This window comes from Manis javanica, chromosome 8 (assembly GCF_040802235.1).
Source record: "Manis javanica isolate MJ-LG chromosome 8, MJ_LKY, whole genome shotgun sequence".
NCBI lineage: Eukaryota > Metazoa > Chordata > Mammalia > Pholidota > Manidae > Manis > Manis javanica.
Window position 1 is genome coordinate 117,487,252 of NC_133163.1, and position 22,698 is coordinate 117,509,949.

A 22,698-nucleotide genomic window follows, 5' to 3' on the forward strand; every position below is an offset into this window, starting at 1 on the left:
AGGAAACATATTTTTGAGTTGGTGTTTCCGTGGCAACTGGGGCTTGATAGCTGGAGATCATCTCACCAATCATGAGGTATGTGCCTCAGAACTGTCCTCCACATCAGGAGAAGAGTGGTAGAGCCTTTTAAGGCCCATTCCTGCCCCACGCATGGAGGGTAGCTTCTTTGCAATTCCTCTACATTTCCTGCCAGCTGAGCCCATCCCCCTGGCTTACGACAAAGCCCCAAGGCAGAAAAGTGGTGAGAATAAGAGAGGTATTCAAAAAGGGAGGCTGAAATCATAGATGCGCTGAGAGAATGCAGCATGAGAGCACCTTCTGTTCTGCACTGCATCACACCGGCGATAATCTGAGTACTCACGATGTCACCATATGCCATAGATTACCTGACTTGCCATCTTTCCCAGCAAGGAGCATATCCTTGTGCTCCTCAAATATGTGAGCAGACCCATTTTGGAATCCCATTTTGAGGGGCTGTTTCTTGTCACCATATTACATACCCCTCGGGGAAACAGATGGCACTCTCAAACTAGGTAATTTGAGGAGTTAATAAGGAAACTTTTTACAATGGTATGGGCAGGGATACCTCAAAGAAGAGGCAGTGTCCCAGGGCAAGTAACAGCAAGGAAGCCATTATTCCCTTAAGCCTAGGAGGAGAGAGGACGCTTATCAGAACACTGAGGCAGGGAGTGCTGTGTGGAAAGGGCACCTAATAGGAGCAGTGAGATCAGATAATAATAAAACCAAGCAAAAGGTGGTGAGCCTTCCTTATCACTACACATATGGGATTCTAAACCATGTCAGTGATAAAATGCACTGTGCTCTGTCTCAACAGCAATGGTATCCTGGCATGTATCCACATGCACTGTGTAGGCAAAGGCTTGAATAGTTTTGTGATCCTCCAGGAACATAGGAGAATGAGAAGCATGGTGGAGCTTCCTGGAAGCATCTCCTAGTCTCTGTCTCCCCTGGAAGGCTGCATGAGACAGTTTCTTATCACCTTTGGGATTCTGATGTGGTGAGGGGCTTTCTACCCTGCTCCCAACAGAAGAGACCTGCAGAATATAAAACCTCTTACTGGCAGTCTAGAACTGGCTCCTCAATTCATGGTCCAGTCTTCTGTCCCCTTTCGTTTAGAGCCGTCCTTTTTGACGTGTAGGACAAGGATCATGGGGCAGCTGGCACATTTAGTTACCTTTTCTTTCACTGTCTGTGAAAGTGATCAACTCTCTGAATCTAAAAGTGGCTCTGTATTTTGACTTGTCGAATCACTTGAGCCTTGTCCTTGTCCTGGCCTTGTCCTGTGTTTGCGTGACATGAATTACTCCTCCGCCCTGAGGTAGGGCAAGGACATGGGACAAGCATCATGATTAATTTTCCTAAAAATGCTTCAATATAAATAGTATAGTAAGAACAGGAGGGACTCCATCTTAAGGTTAAGATTCTGCTTTAAAAAGTAGGAAGTTAGGAGGTAAGATTCCTAACACATTTTATGGTAATCAGACAATAACCACCCAATCTTAAGGCAGGGCAAGTAGTCCTAAATGATAAGTTCCCCCTACTTGAAAGTAACCAGTATCTTAGAGAAGAACAAGATCAAGAAATTCCTTGTGTTAAGTTTATCTTACAGAATATCTAGAGGACAGACTACAGATAATGACATAATATCTTTCACCAGAGAGAAACATCATGAACCCACATGTCAAGCCTATGCAGCCCCCACCCTTTGCCCCATTCTTGAAAGCCTTAAAAGACAGAATCCTAAGCCCTGAAGTGCTGCTTCTCGCTGAGGCTGCCCGCACTCCCCTTTCTTCAAGTGTGTACTTTGCCTTAAATAAAGGTTTCTCTCTGCTCAACCTTTTGTATTTGTCTCTGAGCTCTTCCCACGGTAAGCATCTTTGTTACTTTGCTATTTCGTTCAATTTTTTAGACAGAAGCACAAGTCTTACTCTCTCTCTGTTCAACTTCAGACAAGTAGGGAAGGGCTACTGAAGGCTCTGATTTCAGCTTGCAAGTTCCCGTCGCCTGGGTGACCCAGACAAAACTGCAGCTGTATGATCACGCTCTTTTTTTTAGCTTGCCTGAAAATCTCCTTTCGTTGACTTTGGTAAGTTCTCAGAACATAATCTACTCCATCTAGTGCTCTGTGGCTTCCCCAAATCCTGGGGTGGTAGGGACTTAGTTCCCACATTGTGCATATCCAAGTTGACACTGGATGGCAGGTGACCCTGGCTTTAGGAGGTGGCAAGGGATTTGCCTTACGCTGAGCAGGAGTTCAGTGAGTTTCCCATTCCTCCCTCTGCTCTTCCTTGCTCTCTGCTTCCTGCAAGGCAGCTGCCATTCCTTGCTACTCTTGCTTATAGAATTCCTTCTTTACCTACACTCAACCGATCTGCTTGAGAATTCTTTCTTGTTCAGAGTCAAGAACCTTCCCCCCATCAAGTTGAGTTTTCACCTACTGTACAGGGAGAGACCTCCCCAGATGCAGCTGCCCGACAACACCCCCACTGGCAACATCTTCTCCAAGTCCAAGTTCTAAGCTATCGCTGTAGTTCTTTTGAGTTTTAATGTTATCTATGTAAGTTCCAATTCATCACTTCTGTATTGCTTATCTTTTAATATATAGTATATGCTACATGGAATTTAATTTGGAAAGGTTCCAGTAATACGTGGACTCTGATAAAAGTATACTCAGCTACACACATTTGTATTGAGAGTAAGTTCTTAACAGTAAATAATTCTTAATAGTTCTTAACAAATTAACAAATTCCAAGATGACACAGTCCTGAAATTCACTTGCCATTCCTCACCAAGAGGAGTTGCTTGCTCACCATTCTCCTCTTTGGACCCAGCTTGCCACCAATTTCTTGGCCTCCACATTTTTTCCACAACTCTTCCTTCTCTAGCTGCCTGACTTCAATCCAAAGTTCCAGCACCGTCTGCATCAAGCTCTGGGTCCATCTTCACAGCTCAAAATCCATAAAGAGACTCCTAAATAGTCTCCACATTTAGCAGCACAAAGAACTGGGAATAGTTTTGACTAATAGATTTCACTGTGCTTTTTTAATATACAGTTTTTTAGGCAGCTCTTTTTGGATTCCCAGGCCAGTTCCAACGTGTGTGTGTGCAGTAGGGGATTCTTCCCATGTATGACACAAAGCAATTCTCAAACACCATCAGGGTGTCTGAAAATTCAACTCAGTTATAACACTATCTGCCCAGAGAAAGCACCGGATTCCCTAGGTTAAGGGCTCATTCCTACAAGACAGCCCTCCCACCACAACTCCAGATGCCAGTCACAAGCCCCAGGCTGTGACCTGTGCATCTGACCTATTGTCTACTGATTGGAGGTTCCAATGACCTTAGGTTGGATTAATTTGCTAGAGCATCTCACAGAACTCAGGAAAACACTTATATTTACCACTTAATAAAGGATACTGTAAAGGATATAAGTTAGTAACCTGATGAAGAGAGACACAGGGCAAGGTCCCAAATAAAGGAGCTTCTGTCCTTGTGGAGCTTGGGGCCTGGCTCAGTGGGACATGGAAGTGTTCTGGTTCCCTAAGCTGAGAAGGTCTCCCAGATAAGGAAGTAGGGTGCAAGGAGAGAGGGGGGGGGAGAGGGGAAAGGGGAAAGGGGGTTGAGGGAGGGAGGGGGAGAGAGAGAGGGAGGGGTGGAGGGGCGTGGAGGGAGGGAGGGAGAGGGAGAGAGCTACCAAGAGAGCAAAAGGCTCTTCTCACGGGTTTCAGGAGGGCTTCTGTGCCCAGTTACAAGTGACTGAGTCATTGGTCCTTGGCTGGTTCCACCTCCAGCTCCTCCTCCCCTCCTCTAGGGGTTGGGGGTTGGGCCCTGAGAGTTCCCACCCCTCTACTCTGGTTAGTCCCCCCTGGCAACTAGCCCCTACACCCGAGTGCATCAGACTCTCCATTTACATAATAAGATACCTATTTGACCTTTTTAGACGAAGCGTTTCAGGAATTGTGGATGAAGATGGAATATATCTGAGAAACATATATTTGATTATCTGAATGACCAAATATACATTTCTTATAACTCATTATATCACAGCAGGGGACCTTTCCCACTAAGGAAAGAGAATTGTCCTTTTCTGTGGAGTCTGTCCCGGGAGTCATGGGGCTGCTTTCCTGGCTGCATCACTAGCTGTGGCAGAGGTGAGAGACTTCACTGTGTCAACGTTGGCTGGAAAACGAATACTAAATTAGCCCGCTCAGGAGCTAGAGCAGAGTTTATTGCCAAGTCGCCCGCCTGCTGTGGACATCCCTGTGTTCTTGGGGCTCCTTCAATCCTTACCCAGCTCTGCAGGAGTCAGCTAAGCAGGCAACCAAGCCTGGGTGGCCATTCCCACTGACTGGGATCCCTCAGTCCTGAATATTTGGTCCCTGTGTAGGTGGCAGGAGGTGGGGAGAGGGTCAGACTTCTTGCATTAATTTTTCTTTCACCTCTCAGAGGCTATGCTGACATTTCTTGAAGGGGGTGAGGAAGGCCATCAGATGAGCTTTCTGATCGGGGTCACCAAGGTAGGCTCAGGAGGAGGTGTCCACCTTTGGGCTTCACTTTCAATCCCCAAATGCCCTCCCCCGCCCAGGCTCCATACATCTCTGCCCGTGTGATGTTGAAAACCAACATGTTCTTCAGAAAGCCTCACATGTGACAACTTGGGAACATGGGAGGATGCCCCAACCCACAGCACACGAGGGAATTAGAAGGAACACCAGTGAGAAATCTCATAGAATCTCGGTGCACTAAAACTGGGGGAGATCTGTGAGCGGGGCTGATCTGCACCCCTCATTTTACTGATAACAGGACTGAGGTCCAGACAGGAGGGGCCCTTGCTCTGAGTCACCCTGCATGCTACAGTCCCAACCAGTACAAGCCCCAAGTGCACCCTCTGCCCTCAACACCACTTTTGGGATGAAGGTCGACACATCCTCCTTTTCTTGTTCGTGCTGCCCCTAAGAGATCTTCTGAATTTTGTGCCTGTGTTTCTCACCTTGTCCTACTACCACTGCCTTACTAGAGCCCCTTCTTCTCTTCACGTTGCTGATGTCAGTATTAATAAGAGCAGCAGCCCGCACCGAGTGAGCCCTTCTTGTTCATCAGGCCCTATTCTGAACTTTACAGATATGAACACTTCAGAATCTAACAGCACTTTGAAGGGGGTACCAGTTTTATGGATGAAGAAACTGAGGCACAGAGAAGTTAAGCACAAGGTCATAGCGCTGGTAAGTAGTGGAGCCAGATTTGACTTTGGAGTTCATGCTCCCAACCATTTTATTAAATGCCTATAGTGTATATTAGCAGAATGGATAACATTATTATTCCCTTTTACAGATCAAGAAACTGAGTCTTGGTAAGATTAAGCAAGACAACAAGGCTAGTAAGGAGCAGAGCTGGTTCTCAAACCAAAGCCCATGCTCTGAAACCTAGCTACACCTCTATTTTGTCGTAATAACCTCCCCACATCAAACTGACTGAATCTAAATCTCCAACAGGAGATTCTGAATCCCTTTCAGACGCACCTTTCTTAATCCTTGTCCCCTTTCTTGCAAATTATTAGCTAAGTTTTTAGCTTTTCTGTAGAAACTGGAGTCTTGCTGGTATTCCAATCTCATTCTAGCAATGCTCCTTATCTGCGGGTAAGTCTTATCTGGCCATCCTGGGACAGGCTGTCTGATAATCTCACTAGCTATCTGGGGGTGAGGTGCTATTTCTGTCTTCTTTGTAAAAAATATGCAAGCCTTCCTGCCTCCTGGGGCATCCTGTCACATTTCTTGTCTCGAGCCAAGATCTCGCCCTTCAGAAGAACTTCATTCAATTTGATTTCCTCTCTGACCTCATGTCACCCCGTCAGCGGGATCTTCTGGTCCCTTGGCGGCCCTCTAAGTCTCTGTAGCTGGTGGCATCTAACTCAAACTGCGGAGGAATTGAACCTGTTGTCAGTGCCAAGACTTAATACTCAGGGATTCGTGAGTGGGGTTTGTGCCTGGGACACATCAGCAAAGTCCCTGGCAGGTCCCACAGGAGGGCTCTGCTCACTGTCTGTCACCCTCAGGAGCCCTGGGAAAGGCTTGAGGATCAGGGACCGCTGAGTAGGGGGACCATCTGGCATAGTTTGCCTGCGACCAGAGTTTTGCAGGACGTAGGACTTTCAGTGCTCAACTGAGAAAGTCCTGGTCACCCTGCGTCTGAAACAGCTCAGCCTCGAGGCCAGTGAGAGTCCTTTGCCTTCCTACTTGGCATCAAGGCCCCTCCATTGGTTTCGCTCAGCGTGTGAGGGTGTAAGCAGCAGTTTCGTCTGAGCCCGGGCGCTCTGTCCCTGTCCAGGTGAAGGCGACGAGACATGCGCCCAGGCAAGCCGACACTGGCCCTCAGCAGCCTGCCTGATGGCGTGGGGAAGGGAGACTCACACACAGCGAGGACAGAGAAATGGCCATGGCTGGTTTAGCTAAGGTGACGAGGTGCCATTAAAGTCAGAGAGACCCCAGGAAATGATTATACAGCCCGTTATTAGGTGATACTGACTATTGACTGTTCACCAATGACACCCATGCGTGGGGTCCTAAAGAATGTACAAAACTCCAGGTAGGGGAAGAATTTGGAAATACGTCCTAGACAATTAAGTGCATCTGGCCACTCACCCGCCAGCATTCAGACCACGTGGCCTCTGGCCTCCGCTCCTGCAAGCCAGGACCCTTCCTGTTCCCTTGTCCCCGACCACGGCCCCCACTGGGCTTCCAGATCCGCGAAGGGGAGCTGAGAGTCTTGGGCTCCGGCTTCAGTCCTAACAGGGTCCCTGGTCTCAGAGATGGCCTGGTGCTGCCCTCTGGGGACTGCAGGATCGCCGCGTCTCCCCCTGAGGGGAGGGGCCTGGGGCGGAGGTGTGGTCAGCAGGGTGCAGGCTGAGGACCGGCTCAGACAGGGCTTAAAGCCACTTGAAATAGTGAGGCCGACAGGCAACTGAGGACAAAGCCACTCTGCTGTGTTGGTGGAAAGGGGCCCAGCGAGTGCCCACCCAGGCCATGGGCCCACGCGAGGACCTATGTGCCGTACAGCACACAGCTCGGGGATCAAACAGGTTCCAGTCCTGGCTCTGCTTCTTAGCGATCTGTAGCCCTGGGTAAGTTGCTTGATCTCTCTGACCCTCAGTTTCTTCATCTGGGTAAAGGGGTGATCAAAACAAGTTCTCAGAGCTGTTGTAGGAAGATAATGCTAAGGCCTTACAGCACATGGTCTAGCCAGTGGGATAAAGATGTATTGGGCATGCGTCAGTGTCCTAACCATGTCTTATTTTCTGTATTTTGCACTTTCACACAAGGGTCCTTGCTAGCCCTGAAGGAACTGCTCTTCCCAGGGGACCTGATCCCTAGAGCTAGCCAGTAACTCGTGAGTGCATTTTCATATGCAAACCACCCAGTCCTGGGCCCATATCCCCAACCACCTCCTTTATAGGGCTTTTACACTCTGGGATACTGTCCCCTTGCCCTCGTCACCCCAGGGCCAGGTACCAGGATGAATGAGGGACAGCCTCTGTGCCCCAGAGACTGCTGGAATCATTCAGACTAGCCATTCCTAAGCCTGCTTACCCTGCTCACTCATCCTCCCCATGGAAACCACGACAAAGGCCCTTGCCCATGGCTTCCTGTGCCCCCTCTGCCTCCTGACTAACCCTCGTGCTTTCTCATGTGGCCCTGCAAGGCCTGGTGTGCCCCTGTTTCTAGGGATCTGTGAATATGACAAACTTCTTCCTTCTCAACAGTTATTTCCAGGTCTGCATGTCTTGGCCTATCTCATAAAAACAAACCCCAGGTACTTTCACAACAGCCAGGTGCAGACCTATGTACTCACTCTCCGTGGATCATCCCATTGAATCTCAACACAATCTGTGAGGCAGGTGCTATTATATTTGGGGGATGAAGAAATGGAGGCCCGAGTACATGCAATCAAAAGTGACAGGGCCAGGATTCAGAATTCAAGCATGCCCGTCTGAGAGCCTGTGCTCCCAACCTCCAGTCTGACCTGCCTCAATTATAATTGAGTAGTCATCTCATTATTATTATTACACTAGCAGGCAGGGTGGGGCAGTATGGGGTCCCATGTGAAGGCAGACATCAGGTGGGAGAGCTGGGCCATGTTTCTGGTCCTGGTCCTGAGCAGCCTGTGTTGAGAGTTATGAAAGACCCATTGAATTGCTGAATGCTAGGAGGGGGGCAACTGACTAGAGCACACTGTCTTGATGGATTTGGAGGTCCCTGGGGCAGCCCCTCCTAGAACTCTCTCTCCAGGGACCTATTTCCAATCATCCCCTGCCTCCACCCTCTATCAGTGGAGGTTTTAGGTTATGAGCAACAGACACCAGATCTGGGTAACTTCAGCAACACTGCTTAGAAGATTACTAGGGTGTTCACAGAATTGGTGGAGAACTTGGCAAGCCAGGGTCAGAGTCTTCACATAACCAAGGGAAACTGTTAGCTAGAAACACAGCAAAGTTGCCTTCAGGAATGGTGTGATCAGGGCAACACCTAGCACTCTTATCCCTGGGTTCTCACTATTGCTACCCTTGCATTACTGTTTTTTTTTCCTGACACTGACTCAAGATTCTAAGTCAGTGAGCACTTTTGGGGGTGATGGGCATGTTCACTGTCTGCATTGTGGTTATGGTTTCATGGACATATACATATGTCACAACATAGCAAATTTCACATTTGAAATATTTGTAGTTACTGTGTATAATCTTACCTCAGTAGTGCTGGTTACATAATACCGTCTGGAGAGAGCTCCTGCACCTAGAGCTGGGGCCAGTAGGGAGGGAAGTGGAGGATAAAACAAGAGAATTAGGGGCAGAGGTAGACAGGCCAGCTTCATGGTTGGTAAAGGCTGCACTGGGCAGGGGAGGCAAACCACAGTTCCTCTTCCTGGCTCCCCCTGAAGGTTCTAGATCCCTGCTGGCTTGTGGTTTGTCAACAGCAAGTTCAATATGTAGCTGATATTAGGGTTTGACAGAGTCACTGTTTTCTCTTCGTCTCCAGCTGGTCCCTGCTCTCAGCTCCTTTATAACCACCTTCCCCAAGTGACCCCTGAGGGGGACCCCACCAAGTCTCAGTCTGGGAGGGGGGACCTTCCGTGATGACATCCACCCTAACTTTAGGAGTGGCATGGAGAGAAATCACAATGGCTAGAACTTGTTTGGAAATAGCATTGTTCAAAGGGATTCTCCAGAAGCAGATGCTGAGATTTAACTTGTTTGAACTTTCTATCTTGAAATAATTATAGAGTCACAGGAAGGTGCCAATACAGTATAGAAAGGTCCCCTATATCCTTTCCCCTTTGCTCTCACTGGTAACATCTTAAATAAAACCAGGAATAGTGTAATAGTAAAACCAGGAAATTGACATGGGTGCACCACCACAGACCCTGTTTGGATCTCACCTATGTTTATGTTATTCATTTGTGTGTGTACGTGTGTATATGGGTATGTGTGTGAGCCTGTATGTTATCACATGTGTAGGTCTGTATGTCTATCACCACGATCCAGATACAGAGCTTTTCTGGCACCGCAAAAGAGCTCCCTATGTGTCCTCTTTACATATAGTTGTCCCCTTGCCCCACTCTTAACCCTTGGCCACTGCTAAACCGCTTTCCATCTCCGGCATTGTTTCCAGGGGCTCTCATCCTAGGAAGGAGGGAAATGCAGACACAGATCTTGGTGTACATGGAATATTACATATAAATTATGTAAATACAAATGGCTACATAAATACAGGAATGAGATTACACCATGACACTTGGGGTGCAGTGGCTGTGACACTCCTGAGGAGGTCTAAATCAAATTAAAACAATCGGAAGGGACCAGAAATGGGATGCTTTCAGCCATTAAAAAAAATGAGGTGGTGCTGTGTGAGCTGACATAAAATGATCTCCAAGGCAGATGGTGAAAGTCAAAAGACAGGACATGTGCTCCAGCACATGCCTGTGAGTGTACAGGCAGCTCTGTAACCACACATCATGTGTAAGTGCACAAACACCACTAAGGGTATCACCCCCGGAAAGCGAGACCAAGGCTGAGGAGGGAGGGAGACTCTCTTTGCTTGTCTGCTCCTTTGTATTGTTTATTTTCACTACGTGCATGGATTGCTTTTATTGAAAGGGAAAATTAAATCCTGTTTGGACCCTCCTTAAGCGAGGTTGAATAAAAATTTTGTCTTGTCATCTGTGCTTTCTCCTCTCCCCTGGGTTTGCAAAATGTCCCCTTGGGACTTAGCAGTCTGGAAAGCGGGATGTGCATACTCTAATTTCCATGGCAGCCGTTGATCCTGGTGACCCAGATGCAGGCCTGACCTTCCCAGCCCTGTGTGCAGGGTGCTTGGACTCCCCTCCCCAGGACAAGGGCATCCCCACACCAGCCTGGGTCCCGAATGTGCAAAAGATACCTCTAACAGCACCGGTGTGAGTGAGCGAGACAGCAGTGTTAGGCAGACACTGTGTCCAGTACTCTGTGCAGCACTCTCTAAACACAAGTGTCCCTTACCTCAAGGCATCTTTACCCTCTGCCTGGGACTACCAAGTTCCCATTCTCCTGTGTTCGGGGGTTGTCTGCTTAGCTGCCTCCACCGATTTCTAAACACACAGTCCTGTGTGGAGGCTGTCTTCAGGGCAGCCCGTTCTCACATCAGGCCCCCTCCTGGCCCCCTCAGCTTCCTCTCTCAGACCCACCAACAGGAAGAATTGTTGAGCTCCTGATGGGGCTGGAGAACCCTTATTGACTGCAGAAGAAAATCAGGTTACCTTCCAAAAGTGGGCTCCAAAGAGGTTTATGTTCTTTCCTGGGGAGTCAATGAGAGCAATAAATGACATAAATTAATTTCTCAGTAAATTATTGTGATACACAAAATTCTTGGTAAGTTCTTCTCCTTCAATTCATGTATGTCTTGACCTACAGACCTTGTCTTGCCTTGGGACTGGCCCACATGAGAACCAGTTGAGCCTGTGGGCAGAGGAATATGTGGGTGGCAGCAAAGGGTTTTGGGTGATCCCCTGCTGCCTCAGTGGTCCCGACATGACTACCACCCAAAGAGCTCTTGAAAGGCCACATGATTGGAGATGCTTCTACCAACGTGCTTTAAAACAAAGCAAGACGAAATAATGATTTTCCTCACTTAGCAAATGAGGTGAGATAACCCAGTTCACCAGCAGGAGGCCCGAACCTGCAGCAGCTGTCCAGGGCTGTTAGCCTGAGCAGACTCATCTTTGGTCAGGCTAGACAAAAGGTAAACAACATTTCAAATTTTTGTTGCAGGATGGCCTTATCTAAGCAACTATATAATTTCTCTCAGATTTTTAACAAGCAGAACCTACAGATCTCCATTCTTCCTCAGGTCCCTGAAACTGGAACCTGTAGGTAGGACCATTCCAATATATTTTTACACATTATGTTGGGACTCAGTTTAGCTCCCTGTGTAGTTAAAGGCACAATTTCTAGAGTCAGCCCGACATGGGTTGTATTCTGCCAAGCCACCTGGACATGTTGCATCCCATGTTACTCTGAGCCTCACTTTCCTCATATTTAGAAGGATGGTAATGCCCACAAGAGAGGGTTGTGCTCCTGTTTAAACTGAGCAATAAGTGTAAATCCTTACAACAGTAAGGGCTTCAAGATTTTTTTGGTCATTAGTATTACTGGGATTGATAAAGTCTCATTAGGCACTAAGCAGAACCTGCCTCAACTTGTTGGTGATTTATTGTATATTGCATTTCTAGGTTTCTTATCTGCCATATTTTCCTCAGGGGAAGGAAAGTGGAAAATACTGGGCTAGATGGAAGATAGCCAGCACTTTTCCCAGAAGACTGGCCCTGCCCCTGCACCAGGCTTCCTCGCTGGAATTCATCTGGACCCAATGGGCCACCAGCCAGCTCATGGCTCACTGAGGGGCTGTGGGTGTGAGCAGCTCTTCGGTAAAGCCGGGAGGAGGAGGTGGTGAGGGGAGGTGAATTGCGGGCTTCACAGCTCAGGCCGCTAGACCAATGGCAGCCTCTGCGGGACCTGTGGCCCAGGAGAGAGGATGGGCGCCAGAAGACCCAGCCCAGCCAGACCCTGAAAGTGGCAGAAGGTGAGTGACCGTGCCAGCAACAAGGGAAAGGCAGGGGTTCTTGGCCTTTGGGGCCTCCACAAAGGGTGACTATGTCTGCCTGGACAGCAGTCGGGAGACCTGAGCTCTGCTCTTGCCTGGTTACTAGCAAGCTGTGCAAACCTGGGCAAGTCCACAGCTTCTCTGGGCCTGTTTCCTCATCTGTAAAATAAGGAATTGTCCAAGTCAGACTGATGACAATACCAAGCATTTGTGCAGTGCCTGCCTGTTGCACGTTCCCAAATGGCATCTCGTTTGGTCCTTGTAGCCGCCCTTTGTTGGAGGGATGCTGCCACATTTTACAGCTGAAGAGACTTGCACAGCAGGGCCAGTTATTCAGTTGGTGTAAAGCAAGGCTGGACCTATAATCCTGGTGTCCTGAGGAAAATTCTGGCCTCTGGTGAACATACCCTTCCCCTGGTGCTCTGACATCTGAAGATTCCCAGTTCCTTGTGCGGACTTGTGTCTCTTGCGGGGGCCCCCCTTTTCTCACCTGTGCCCTCACCCCCGCCCTCCGCCTGGCGGTTCTCATGTTTTCTCCACCCCCTTCCCAGAGTTACCTTACTTATTCGGCAGGCTGGACACACTGATATTTCTGAGAAGAGGGAGATGAACACCAGACATGCCCTCTCCACTCTCCCTGGGTTAGCGCTTGCATTCAGCCTATTTCGTAATTCTCTGTGCCTTGTGGAATGCCTCCCTGTGGGGTCCTAAGAGGTGAAGTTAAGTGAGGTTTGTTGAACCACAGGCCAGCATATCTCCAGATGTGAGCCTGGACCATCCACCATCACGGGTACTGAGGGTGCTGGGTAAATGGGCAGATTCCCCTGCCCCACCACAAAATTGGTGACAGAGAACATGTGTTTCAACAAGCTCCCCCTGTTTCGTATGGGCCTGTACCCCAGTTTGGGAAACACCACCCTTTAGGAGACTGCGCTTTGGGCTACAGAGGCTGCTGATGTATTTCTTAATGTGAAACTGTCCTTGCATTACTGGACTGAGTTCTTCCTAATAAAGGCAGTTTATTATTTGTTAAAGTAAATCCAGGATTTAACTTGGTTATATTTCACTTAGAGTTTTATGTCTTTATAAGTTACATTTGCTAGAATTTTCCTTTCTTGTGGGCTATCTTCACTGGAATTGGGTAATGCTACTTTGTAAAATAAATTGTAGTCTTACCATTATTTTCTATAATCTGAGCTAGTTTGACATCAGACTTGTTCTTGAAGATTAGATAAATTTAGCTATAAAAACAGCCTGACCTGGGCCTGACATTACTTCAAATGGTTAACATTTTATCACCGTTCTAATTTCTTAACTGATTATTGGTCTGCTCATATTGTTACTTGTTGAAACTAATTCATTTCTCTAGTTCACCAGACATCTGCACGTGCCACTCATATTTCTATAGCCCCTCCCTTTCCAGAGTTGTGTTAACTTTCTCATATTAATGTTGCATTTTTTTCCACTTTTCTTTTTATCATGCTTTTCTGCTTAGTCATTTCAGTGACCCAACTTGCTTTTTCACAATATTGAGGCATAATGGACATACAATAAATGGCAAATTTAAAATGACCAATGTGATGAGTTTCAACATTTGGATACATTTATGTAACCATCATTATCATCAAAATACATTTATCATTTTGACCTTTTCTGGTTTTCTAGTTGCTTAACTTTGGATTTTATATTGAGTAGTCTATCCTTCTATTTGTGTACATTTTATTCTTTTTCTAGTTCGTTAAGTAGACATTACCTCATCTCTTTTTACTCTCTCTTTATGAATACATGTGATGCTCATTATTTATGGCAGGTATGTTCTGTAAAGACACTGCACACACTGACTTAACAAATTCTGAGCCATTACTCCAAGGGAATATGCGTAGTTTCCTGCTAACACCTGCGCACACATTTTTCATCAATCAATCAATACATAACCTTGTTCTATGTGTGTTTCTGTTTAAATACTCCTCTAAAAATACAGCTCGTCGATGCATTAACAAAGAACTCATGGTCAATAGCATTGAACTCACATCTGAACAATGCTCACCTAACAGGTGTGTTTTCTCAAGAAGGGGCGTTACAGCCTTGGGCTTAGGAGCGCAGCCAGCACTTCAGCACCACTCTTGAGGGCCACTTTAAACAGTGAAATCACCAACAAAAAACAATAAAAATGTGAAACACAGAGCATTACATAGACCATGGAAAACACACTTGTTCACAGTGTAACAGCTGAAACAAGAGTGTGGAGTCTGCCTTGGTTGACCTCAGCTGCGAATGTGTGCCTCGGGGACTCTAATTTATCACTGCTTTGCTCATTCCACAATGACTGCAAAAATACTTTGAGTATTGATTTTTGGGTTACAGATAAATTTTAGCAAGTAGGTGAATTCACAGATACAGAGTCTGCGATAATGAGTATCGGTTAAAGTTGTATTAAACTCATGAGACACAAACAAAGCCATTCTCTCAGAGGAAAACTTACAGCAATGAGATGTGATAAATCCTCACTTGCTGTCTCAGTTTTGGTTTGCTGGGCCCTGATGCCACATCACTTCGTCACTAACCTCTGGTCAAATCACTGTGTAACTAGGTCATCTGTGAGGGTTTTCGATGGCTGATACCCCTGAGACATCATAGAATGTCCCGTTTCCCTGGACCAGCTGAGGTCAAAGTCCTGGCATGGCTTCTACTAGAGGTGTTCAAGCAAAGGGTGGAGGCTGTGGGGCATGGTGGAAAAACCACCTTGGATTTGAGCTCTGTCTCTCTGTCTCTAACATACTGAATAAATTTCACTAAATTATGTACTCAACTTCTCTGAGTCTATTCCCTTCCTATAAAATGCTATGGCCCACAGATTATGACAGAGACCAAATGACCTAGGGGGTGGGAAGTATTTGGGAAACAGTAAAGAGCTGTGTAAATGTGAGGGGGGAAGTCACTGTCATCCTGTCAATAGCACTCCTAGTGGTGTGTGCCACTCTCTGACGTTATGGCCACATTTTGGATCCGTCTCACTGGGACTCTGTCATTCCAGAACCTAAAGAGGCACAAGCCTGGGCTAGATGATGCTAGATGGATGGGGGAGCTGGGACGAATCCTCTCTGGGAGTCATAGGCCCTCTGCCCACCCCCTTAACAGCCTGCGTGCCTGACAAACAGTGGAGACTTTGGCAGGGAGGCAGGCGGTATGAGCCTGCAAAGGCCAACCTCTCCCCAGTTGTCCTGCGGGCTGGCATCTGGTGGTGGCCTGTATCCTGGACAGGGCACAGGCAATGAGCATTGGAGTGTTCCTCCCTGAATGGGAAGGCCCACACTTGCGGGTGGCAGGGACACTGCTAAGAACTCCAAATGCCATGCCTTGTTCCACAGTAAACATGAGGAAGGACACCAGACCTTCTGCCTAATACTACATTCCTATCATAGCCAGAGGCTGTGGAATATCCTGAAATAAAGACCATTTAGGATGGTAAACAGTGGTAGGAGCATTACCCAAAGGAACCCAGGCAAAAAGAAGAAAGCTAAGGCGGCGTTGACAGTCCACAGCAGGCTACTGCCCTGACTTCGTGCTTGTGAATGCCTTAGAGTTTCTTCAGGTCAAACACAAAAACCCCGTAGGTCCCTCTCCCTGTCATGACGGGAGCATCCAGGGCACCGCATATCTGAGACACCGGCTAATCTGTCTTCTGAATTTCTGTGTTTCCAGTGCCTGACACCAGGCAAGCAGGGGCTGTGCCAGACACAGTTGTTGAATGAATGGATGCATGGAGGGAGCGAGCCAGCACTTATTAGAAGCCTTAAGTGCAGGTGTAGGCTAACAACAGGTTAAGGAAGACACATAGGTATTCAAGTGGCATCTATTCCATAAGCCCTTTCCGGGTTCCCTTAGCAGATGGACTCACTCCAGGGGGGATGAGGAATGACCTGGGAGGAGGCTTCAGGGGACCCTCTGTCAGACCTTTGTCTCATGTTGAGTAGGGGGCCACCAGAGGTCTGGTCTGCAAGGCTGATGAGGGCAATGGCATGTAGAGGACAAGACGGCCTGTACAAATTACCAGTCCCAGGGTCCAGAAGCGGGTGTGTGGCTCAGACACAAGTCCGTCCTTTCTGCAGGGATCTGAGCAGTTCTTCCACTGGGGCACAGACTTGCTCTCAGCAGGCCACATGGGCCATGGACACTGTCCCCTGGCCCAATGGCCTTGAGGGCAGATCATGCCCTGTGTTCAGGCACCAGGCTCCTGCTCGAATCCCACTGCTCCAAAGTACAAATACTCACACGCATGCACGCGTGCACAGAATAAACTCAAAGAACAGGCCCTGCAGCTACACCAGAGCCTGTTTTCCGTCCTTATTTGGCCGCAGCCCTTCTTTGCTGAGAGATCTTCACCGTGTTTGACTCTGATGGAAACAGCACTGTCACCCGCCAGGAGCCACAGGAGGCGCTGACCCTGCTCACCGATAGCATCCCTGGACAAACTCAAATTCCTCTTCCGGGTGTACAGTGTCGGTTACTGTAAGGAGGAAGGGCCCTCGGGGGCCGGGGCGGACTCGGTGGGAGGGGCAAAGGGACACGGCCCGTCTGGGTGACATGGGTGACGTGCCCAGCATAGGATCGTTTTCTCCAGGTGAGGCTGACGGCTCTCTCCCTCTGTGTGTCCCCCAATTCTCTGCCTGAGCCCTGAATCCTTTATGTGGGATTGGAGCAGGGGTGGCATGTATACAGCTCAGGAGCTAAATACCCTAGATTCAATTCATCAGAAGCAAGAACTTACATTCTTTGCAATGTTTGAAAAAAGAAATCACTTTGTTGCCTTTTCCTTATTACAATAAAAGCCCACTGTGAACATTTTAGACAATACAGCATGGTTTAAAGAAGAAAGCAAAAATCACCTACACCGTTTATCTATTCTGCCTTCTAACTGATCACACACACATGCACTTACATACACAGACACATTTTTTAAAAAACAAAATGGGATGATACTGCCTTTTTTCACTAAGCAATATAAACATTTTTTTCATGTAAGACTATGAAGCTTTCTAACATCATTTTTATTGTAGTAAAATATACGTAACATCCAATTTACCACTTTAACCATTTTAAGTGTACAACTCAGCAGCATAAGTACATTCACATTGTGAGGTGACCATCACCAAGCTCTCTCTCCAGAACTCTTTCATCTTCTAAACGGGCACTCTGTACACAGTAAATAGCAACTCTCATTACTCCCTCCACTAGTCCCTGGAAACTACCTTTCTACTTTCTGTCACCATGAACGTGACTACTCTAGGTACCTCTTATAAGTGAAATCATGTAATACTTGTATCCTTCTGTGACTGGCTTATTCACTTAGCGTAATGTCCTCAAGGTTCATCTGTGTTGCAGCATGTGACAGAACTTAATTATTTTTTAAGACTGAGCCATACATTCTAAGTGTATGCCACATTTTGTTTATTCATCCATCAGTGGACACTTGGATTGCTTCCACCTCTTGCTACTGTGAATAGTGCTGCTAAGAACATGGTTTTGAGACCCTGTTTTCAATTCTTTTGGACAAATACCCAGAAAAGGAATTCCTGGATTGTATGGTAATTCTAGTTTGAATTTGTTGTGGAAATGCCATACTTTTTTCCACAGTGGTTGCACTATTTTACATTCCCACCAGCAATGCACAAGGGTCCCAATTTCTCCACTCCTTGCCAACTCTTATTTTCTGTTGTTTTGATAATAGCCATCCTGGTAGGTGTGAAGTGGTAACTCGATATAGTTACAGCATCACTTTTAGTGAGTGTATCATATTCCACCATATGTACGTGATCCTGCGTTCCACGCAACACAGCCTACTAGTTAGGATCTGACTCTGAGGCCACGTTGCCTAAATTCAAATCTCAGCTGCAGCACTTATTAATCATACAACCTTGGCAATTAATTTCTCTGTGCTTCGATTTCTTCACCTCTCACATGAGAATAATGATCATAATAATAGTACATATCATGAGGTGGTTATGAGGACTAAATCAGTTAACTTATGGAAACTCAGAACTATGCCTAGCACAGGATACACTCTGTATATGTGTCTGCTGTTATTTATTACTATTTGCTCAAATCCCATTTCCAAGATGGGAAAATTCCACCCCTCCCCACTTCTGCATAAATGACACTGCAGTGAATGTCTTGGTTTTTACATCCTTGACAACTTTGTGGCTTAAAGGGTCTCTGAAGGCCTGGAATCATGATGGAAAGGGTGGCTAAAGAGGGAAAGAGGCACCTGATGAGACTGGAATGGTGGGTGAGGGCCGACAATAGGGAGCCATTGAAGAGCATAGAGCAGGGGAGTCATCAGGCTGGAACTGCATACTGAAATGCTCAACCTAGCTGTAGACACTCTGGCCTGTGGGGATTTGCTCACTGCCATTCCCACCTGACTCAATCTAGGCAGGATTCCTGGAACCCACTTCCCAAGTAGACCCCCTTTCCCACTACATGGGCAGCCGACCATACCTTCTTCCTGACTCCAACCCAGACTCCAAGGGACCCTCTTCACTGGCTGCATTCTGACCACCAAGCTTTGCTCACACCTGGGATTTATGAACAACCTCAGATGGAGAGCTTGGCTTGGGACAGGAGAAAGCAGCACATTCACCCCCTCCTCGTGGACAGAAGTGGGGAGGAAGACAGAGCAGGGCAGGTGGGAGGAGCTGTGTGGTTTTATGGCAGGGATTAGAGGGCATCCCTTCCCGTGGCTTCAGTTTTCTCCGAGAGCCGGGCAGGGAGTGGATGCACTTGGAGGTGAGAGTGGTCCTTGCAGAGGCAGGATAGGGACCTTACTAGAGAAGCATGAGAGGGTTGCCTGGCAAGTTGAAGGCCTTGCTGTGGCTGGGGAGGCAACGCTTTCGCTTTCTTAGGTGTTGTTCTTCAGCAATGGGTCAATTCACTGCCCTGGTGCAGGAAGGAAGAAAACAGGCGGTTGGCTTTACCCAGGGACGGGATGTTTTTAGGGTCAGGGGAATAGAAGGACAGAGGGACAAGGAAGAAGAATACACATGAGAATAATTATGAAGGAGGACGCTGGGTTTGATACGGTGTAAGGAGAGAATAAAGCTGGGTGTGAAGGGGGCCAGGGAGGGACTGGTGCCCCGGATGTGGTCAGAAACCTGTTATGTTGTGGCTCTTGACTAGGGAAGCTGAAGGACAGGTGTGCCTGAAGAGTGGCATGTTAGACTCTGCTTTGTAATGTGACTATGGACTTTGGCTTGGGCCTGAATGATGATCACGATGCCAATAAGACTGTCCATTTATATGCAACTACCTTCTTCCAGATACTGCATTGAGGGCTTTGTAATGAATTGTCTAGTATCCTTGAGCCAATTCTGAAAGGGAGGGATTATTATCCCCATTTTATAGATGAGCAAAGTAAGGCTCACTACTCTAAAGGACTTACAGCCCACCATCACACAATTAGTAAGACGCAGAAAAATGATGCTGCCTCAAATGTGTCTATGTCCAAAGCAGGCCAAGAAGTCATTAATTATGGCTCCTGCTGCTTGTGAAGAACGAAGATATACAGAAAAATAAAAAGCCCAAATCTCATCTCGGTTGGTATTTTGGCTTCCTTTTCCTGTCACAAGGTTAGCCATCCATGTTCACATAGGCCACATGGCTTGACGTGAGTGGCCCACTGTGGTCTCTCAGGACAACAGAGTCGTTACAAGTTAGGAGACACCAGGGAACCCCCCCTTCACCACCACCCACATACAATTTGCCTCTGGATAATGAGAGTCCAGGCTCATAGCTCCTTATGGATTCAGCAAGCAGGTGTATCTTCTGGGCAGATGGGCTTGGAAGTTCAGGTTCTTAGAGAGGAGACTGCAGGCTCTGGGGAAAGGCAGGCACTGAGCCAAGATCCTCCCTGCCTAGGGGCAGTGTTCTCTCTGTTGGGCTACAGCAGGTAGCCATGGAAGGCTTCTGAACTGAGGGTGACATATGTCCTTGACTGCCTGGTCCATACCCCGGAAAGGGAGTTGGTTGGCAGAAGCTGGAGGTGGGTGGAGAGGAAAAAGTTCAGCCCTGGATGGTACAGTTGGGCAGGGCATGGGGCGTTAGTAGGTGCGGAGTGAGGCAGGCCCCTGCTCCGCCTCCTGCCCACCTGGGACACGCAGCGGCACGAATGACGGGGATGAGCTGCTCCCCGTGGGTGGTGGTGCCTGTGTGCCAGCGCCATCCCGCTGCCCTGCGACAAGCTGGACCGGCTCACGCTGGCGCGCTTTCAGTCGGCCAGCGAGGATGCGCCTTCGCCTTCGACGGGCTCCGGGACGAGCTGCAGCACTTCCACGGGGTCACGGAGAACCTAACCAGCAGGTACGGCCCTGCGCCTGGCCTGGACACTGCCTGTGCCAGGGTTAGACTCTGGGGGCGAAGAGCAGCCTGACCGCCCCGGGGTCCTCGGCCCCACCCGGCCCACACACCAGCTTTCTCCTGGGGACAAAGGGCTGCCACGCAGAGCAGCTATTGTTGTGCCTCAGTTTTCCACAAGGACTCTTCAGAACCAGGTCACGGTGTTAAGCACCCACTGTGTGCTAGGCATTTTTACAAATGCCAGGTCATTTAATAGCAATGCCTATTTTACAAAGGGAAATTAAAGTTGCTTCACCTTAAGAAACTCACCAAAGACCACACAAATAATCAGCCAAGGTGGTCGTTTATTCAGCTTGGTTGAGCAGCTACCATGTACCGGGCGCTGTGCTGAATCGTGGCCGTGTCCTGGTGGTGAATGAGGTCCCTGCTCTGGGGGCTTCATTCCAGACGGAGAGAAGTGTAATTTATACTAACAAACAAACATATACACTAGAGAAGTACAAAATTGATAAGAACTGTGGGGAAGAGAAAATAAATAGGGTGTAACAACAGATCCAAGTCTGACTTCAGGCTCTGAATAGTGAAGGTTTTGTCGTTCATTCTTTTTATGCATTCACTTTCTTGTGGGTTATTTACCACAACACGTCTCAGATTCTGTGGTCCTTTCCGATTGCTTTCTCTTTTTTCAAACGGGAGGGGAGGCAATAAAATCAGCTGTGGATGTGGCATCAGACAGACCAGTTCCATCTCTGCTCCACCTACTGTGTGACTGAGCAAGTGCCTTGACCTCTCTGCTTCCTCCTGTAAAAGGAGGCCGGCCTGCTTGCCACGAGGCTGCAGAGAGTTGGAGGGTGACAGCGGGGGTTCCAACTCCGGTGGTCCGGGCCCCGCGGACTCCTGCCCTCCCGCGAGCCCGGCCGCGGGTGCTCTGAGCGGAGCCCCTCTCTCGCAGCGCTGGGTACCGGCTGGCGCCCCCTGCCGCCCGACCGCGCTCGCGCCGTGCTCGCCCTCTGACCGCAGCCTATCCGCACAACCACCGCAGGCAGCTGCTCTGCCGGGCCACCTACGCCGGCCTCCACGTGCTGCTCTTGGCGCTTGACAGCCAGCGCGCACCAGAGACCGCGGCCCCAGCGTCATGGTGGCCAGGGGCTGCGGCCAATGCCTCAGTTTTGGCCGCAGCTTCATCGCAAGTGCATGCAGGGAAGCGGGCAGGGGGGGCTACTCGAAGAGAAGAGACACCACGTGGACACCTGGAGTGCCAGGGCAGGACGGCACCTTAGAAATCAGCTGGGCCAAGACTCAGTGGGGGAAACTGAGGCCCAGAGAGGGACAACGATTTGTCCATATTCACACAGCACATATGTAACATAGCAGGCCTTTTTTGTGCGCTTATTGTGTAGCAGTGTCAGTGTTAACTAAGCACTTTCCATGTGATCATCACAACCCTATGGTGGAGGAGAAGGTGGCGCTGGCTCCTGTGCAGGGCTCCCACCACAGAAAAAACACTTCTAGAGGCCCTGAATGCCAGACTAAGGACTCAGACTGTGGTCTTCTGAACCAGAGAGTAAGGTCTCCAACTGTTTTTGACCACACACTCCCACCGTTAAAACACAATAAAGCAAAGCAACATGAACAGAAAACAAAAAACCCTTCTGTGGATAAAGTTAAGGTTCCTGTGGTCAGGATTCTCACATGGCTCTGGTTAGCTCACTACACATGTGTGAGCAATGATGCCTCGCTATTGACGCTATATAAAGATCTCCGCCCAGTACTCTGGGCGACACAGTGGCACACGGCTGCACAGCTGCAGGGCTGCAGAGACTGGAATGGTGGCAGTGCCTAGGACAGAGACTGAGATGGCTGCAGGGGGGCAGAGAGGCCCAGAGGCAGAGACCAGCATGCTGCATGCAGAATTGCTCTGAGTGGATGGGATTCTAGTGATTGACCTGCCACCGTGGGAATAAAGTTGGGTATAAACCCTTTCACCCCAAGAATGTTTCGTTGTCATTCCTTGGTTTCATTGAATCTATAGTGAACTTGCCTGGGGCTGAAACCCATTGGCAGGGCACCTTCTGATAACCCAATGTGTGCTCCTTTACTTATATTCATGTCCTATTATCATTAGCCATTAAGCATGGCACGATACAGCTTTGAGGCAAGATTCATCCTTAGCAATCAGGAGCATACACCTCTAGTTCA

At 48.3% G+C, this 22,698-nt stretch overlaps 1 protein-coding gene across 1 annotated transcript in view; it reads left to right on the forward strand.

Moving 5' to 3' along the window:
• Nucleotides 1–5,145: 5,145 nt before the first annotated feature.
• NOX5 (NADPH oxidase 5) overlaps nt 5,146–22,698 on the forward strand; it is a 32,721-nt gene continuing 15,168 nt past the window's right edge. Inside the window, 10 exon segments of the mRNA XM_073241716.1 lie at nt 5,146–5,244; nt 6,668–6,900; nt 11,978–12,126; nt 16,521–16,611; nt 16,613–16,694; nt 20,251–20,335; nt 20,338–20,427; nt 20,430–20,502; nt 21,452–21,602; nt 21,605–21,691. Of these exon segments, the coding sequence (XP_073097817.1) occupies nt 5,146–5,244; nt 6,668–6,900; nt 11,978–12,126; nt 16,521–16,611; nt 16,613–16,694; nt 20,251–20,335; nt 20,338–20,427; nt 20,430–20,502; nt 21,452–21,602; nt 21,605–21,691 (1,140 nt within the window).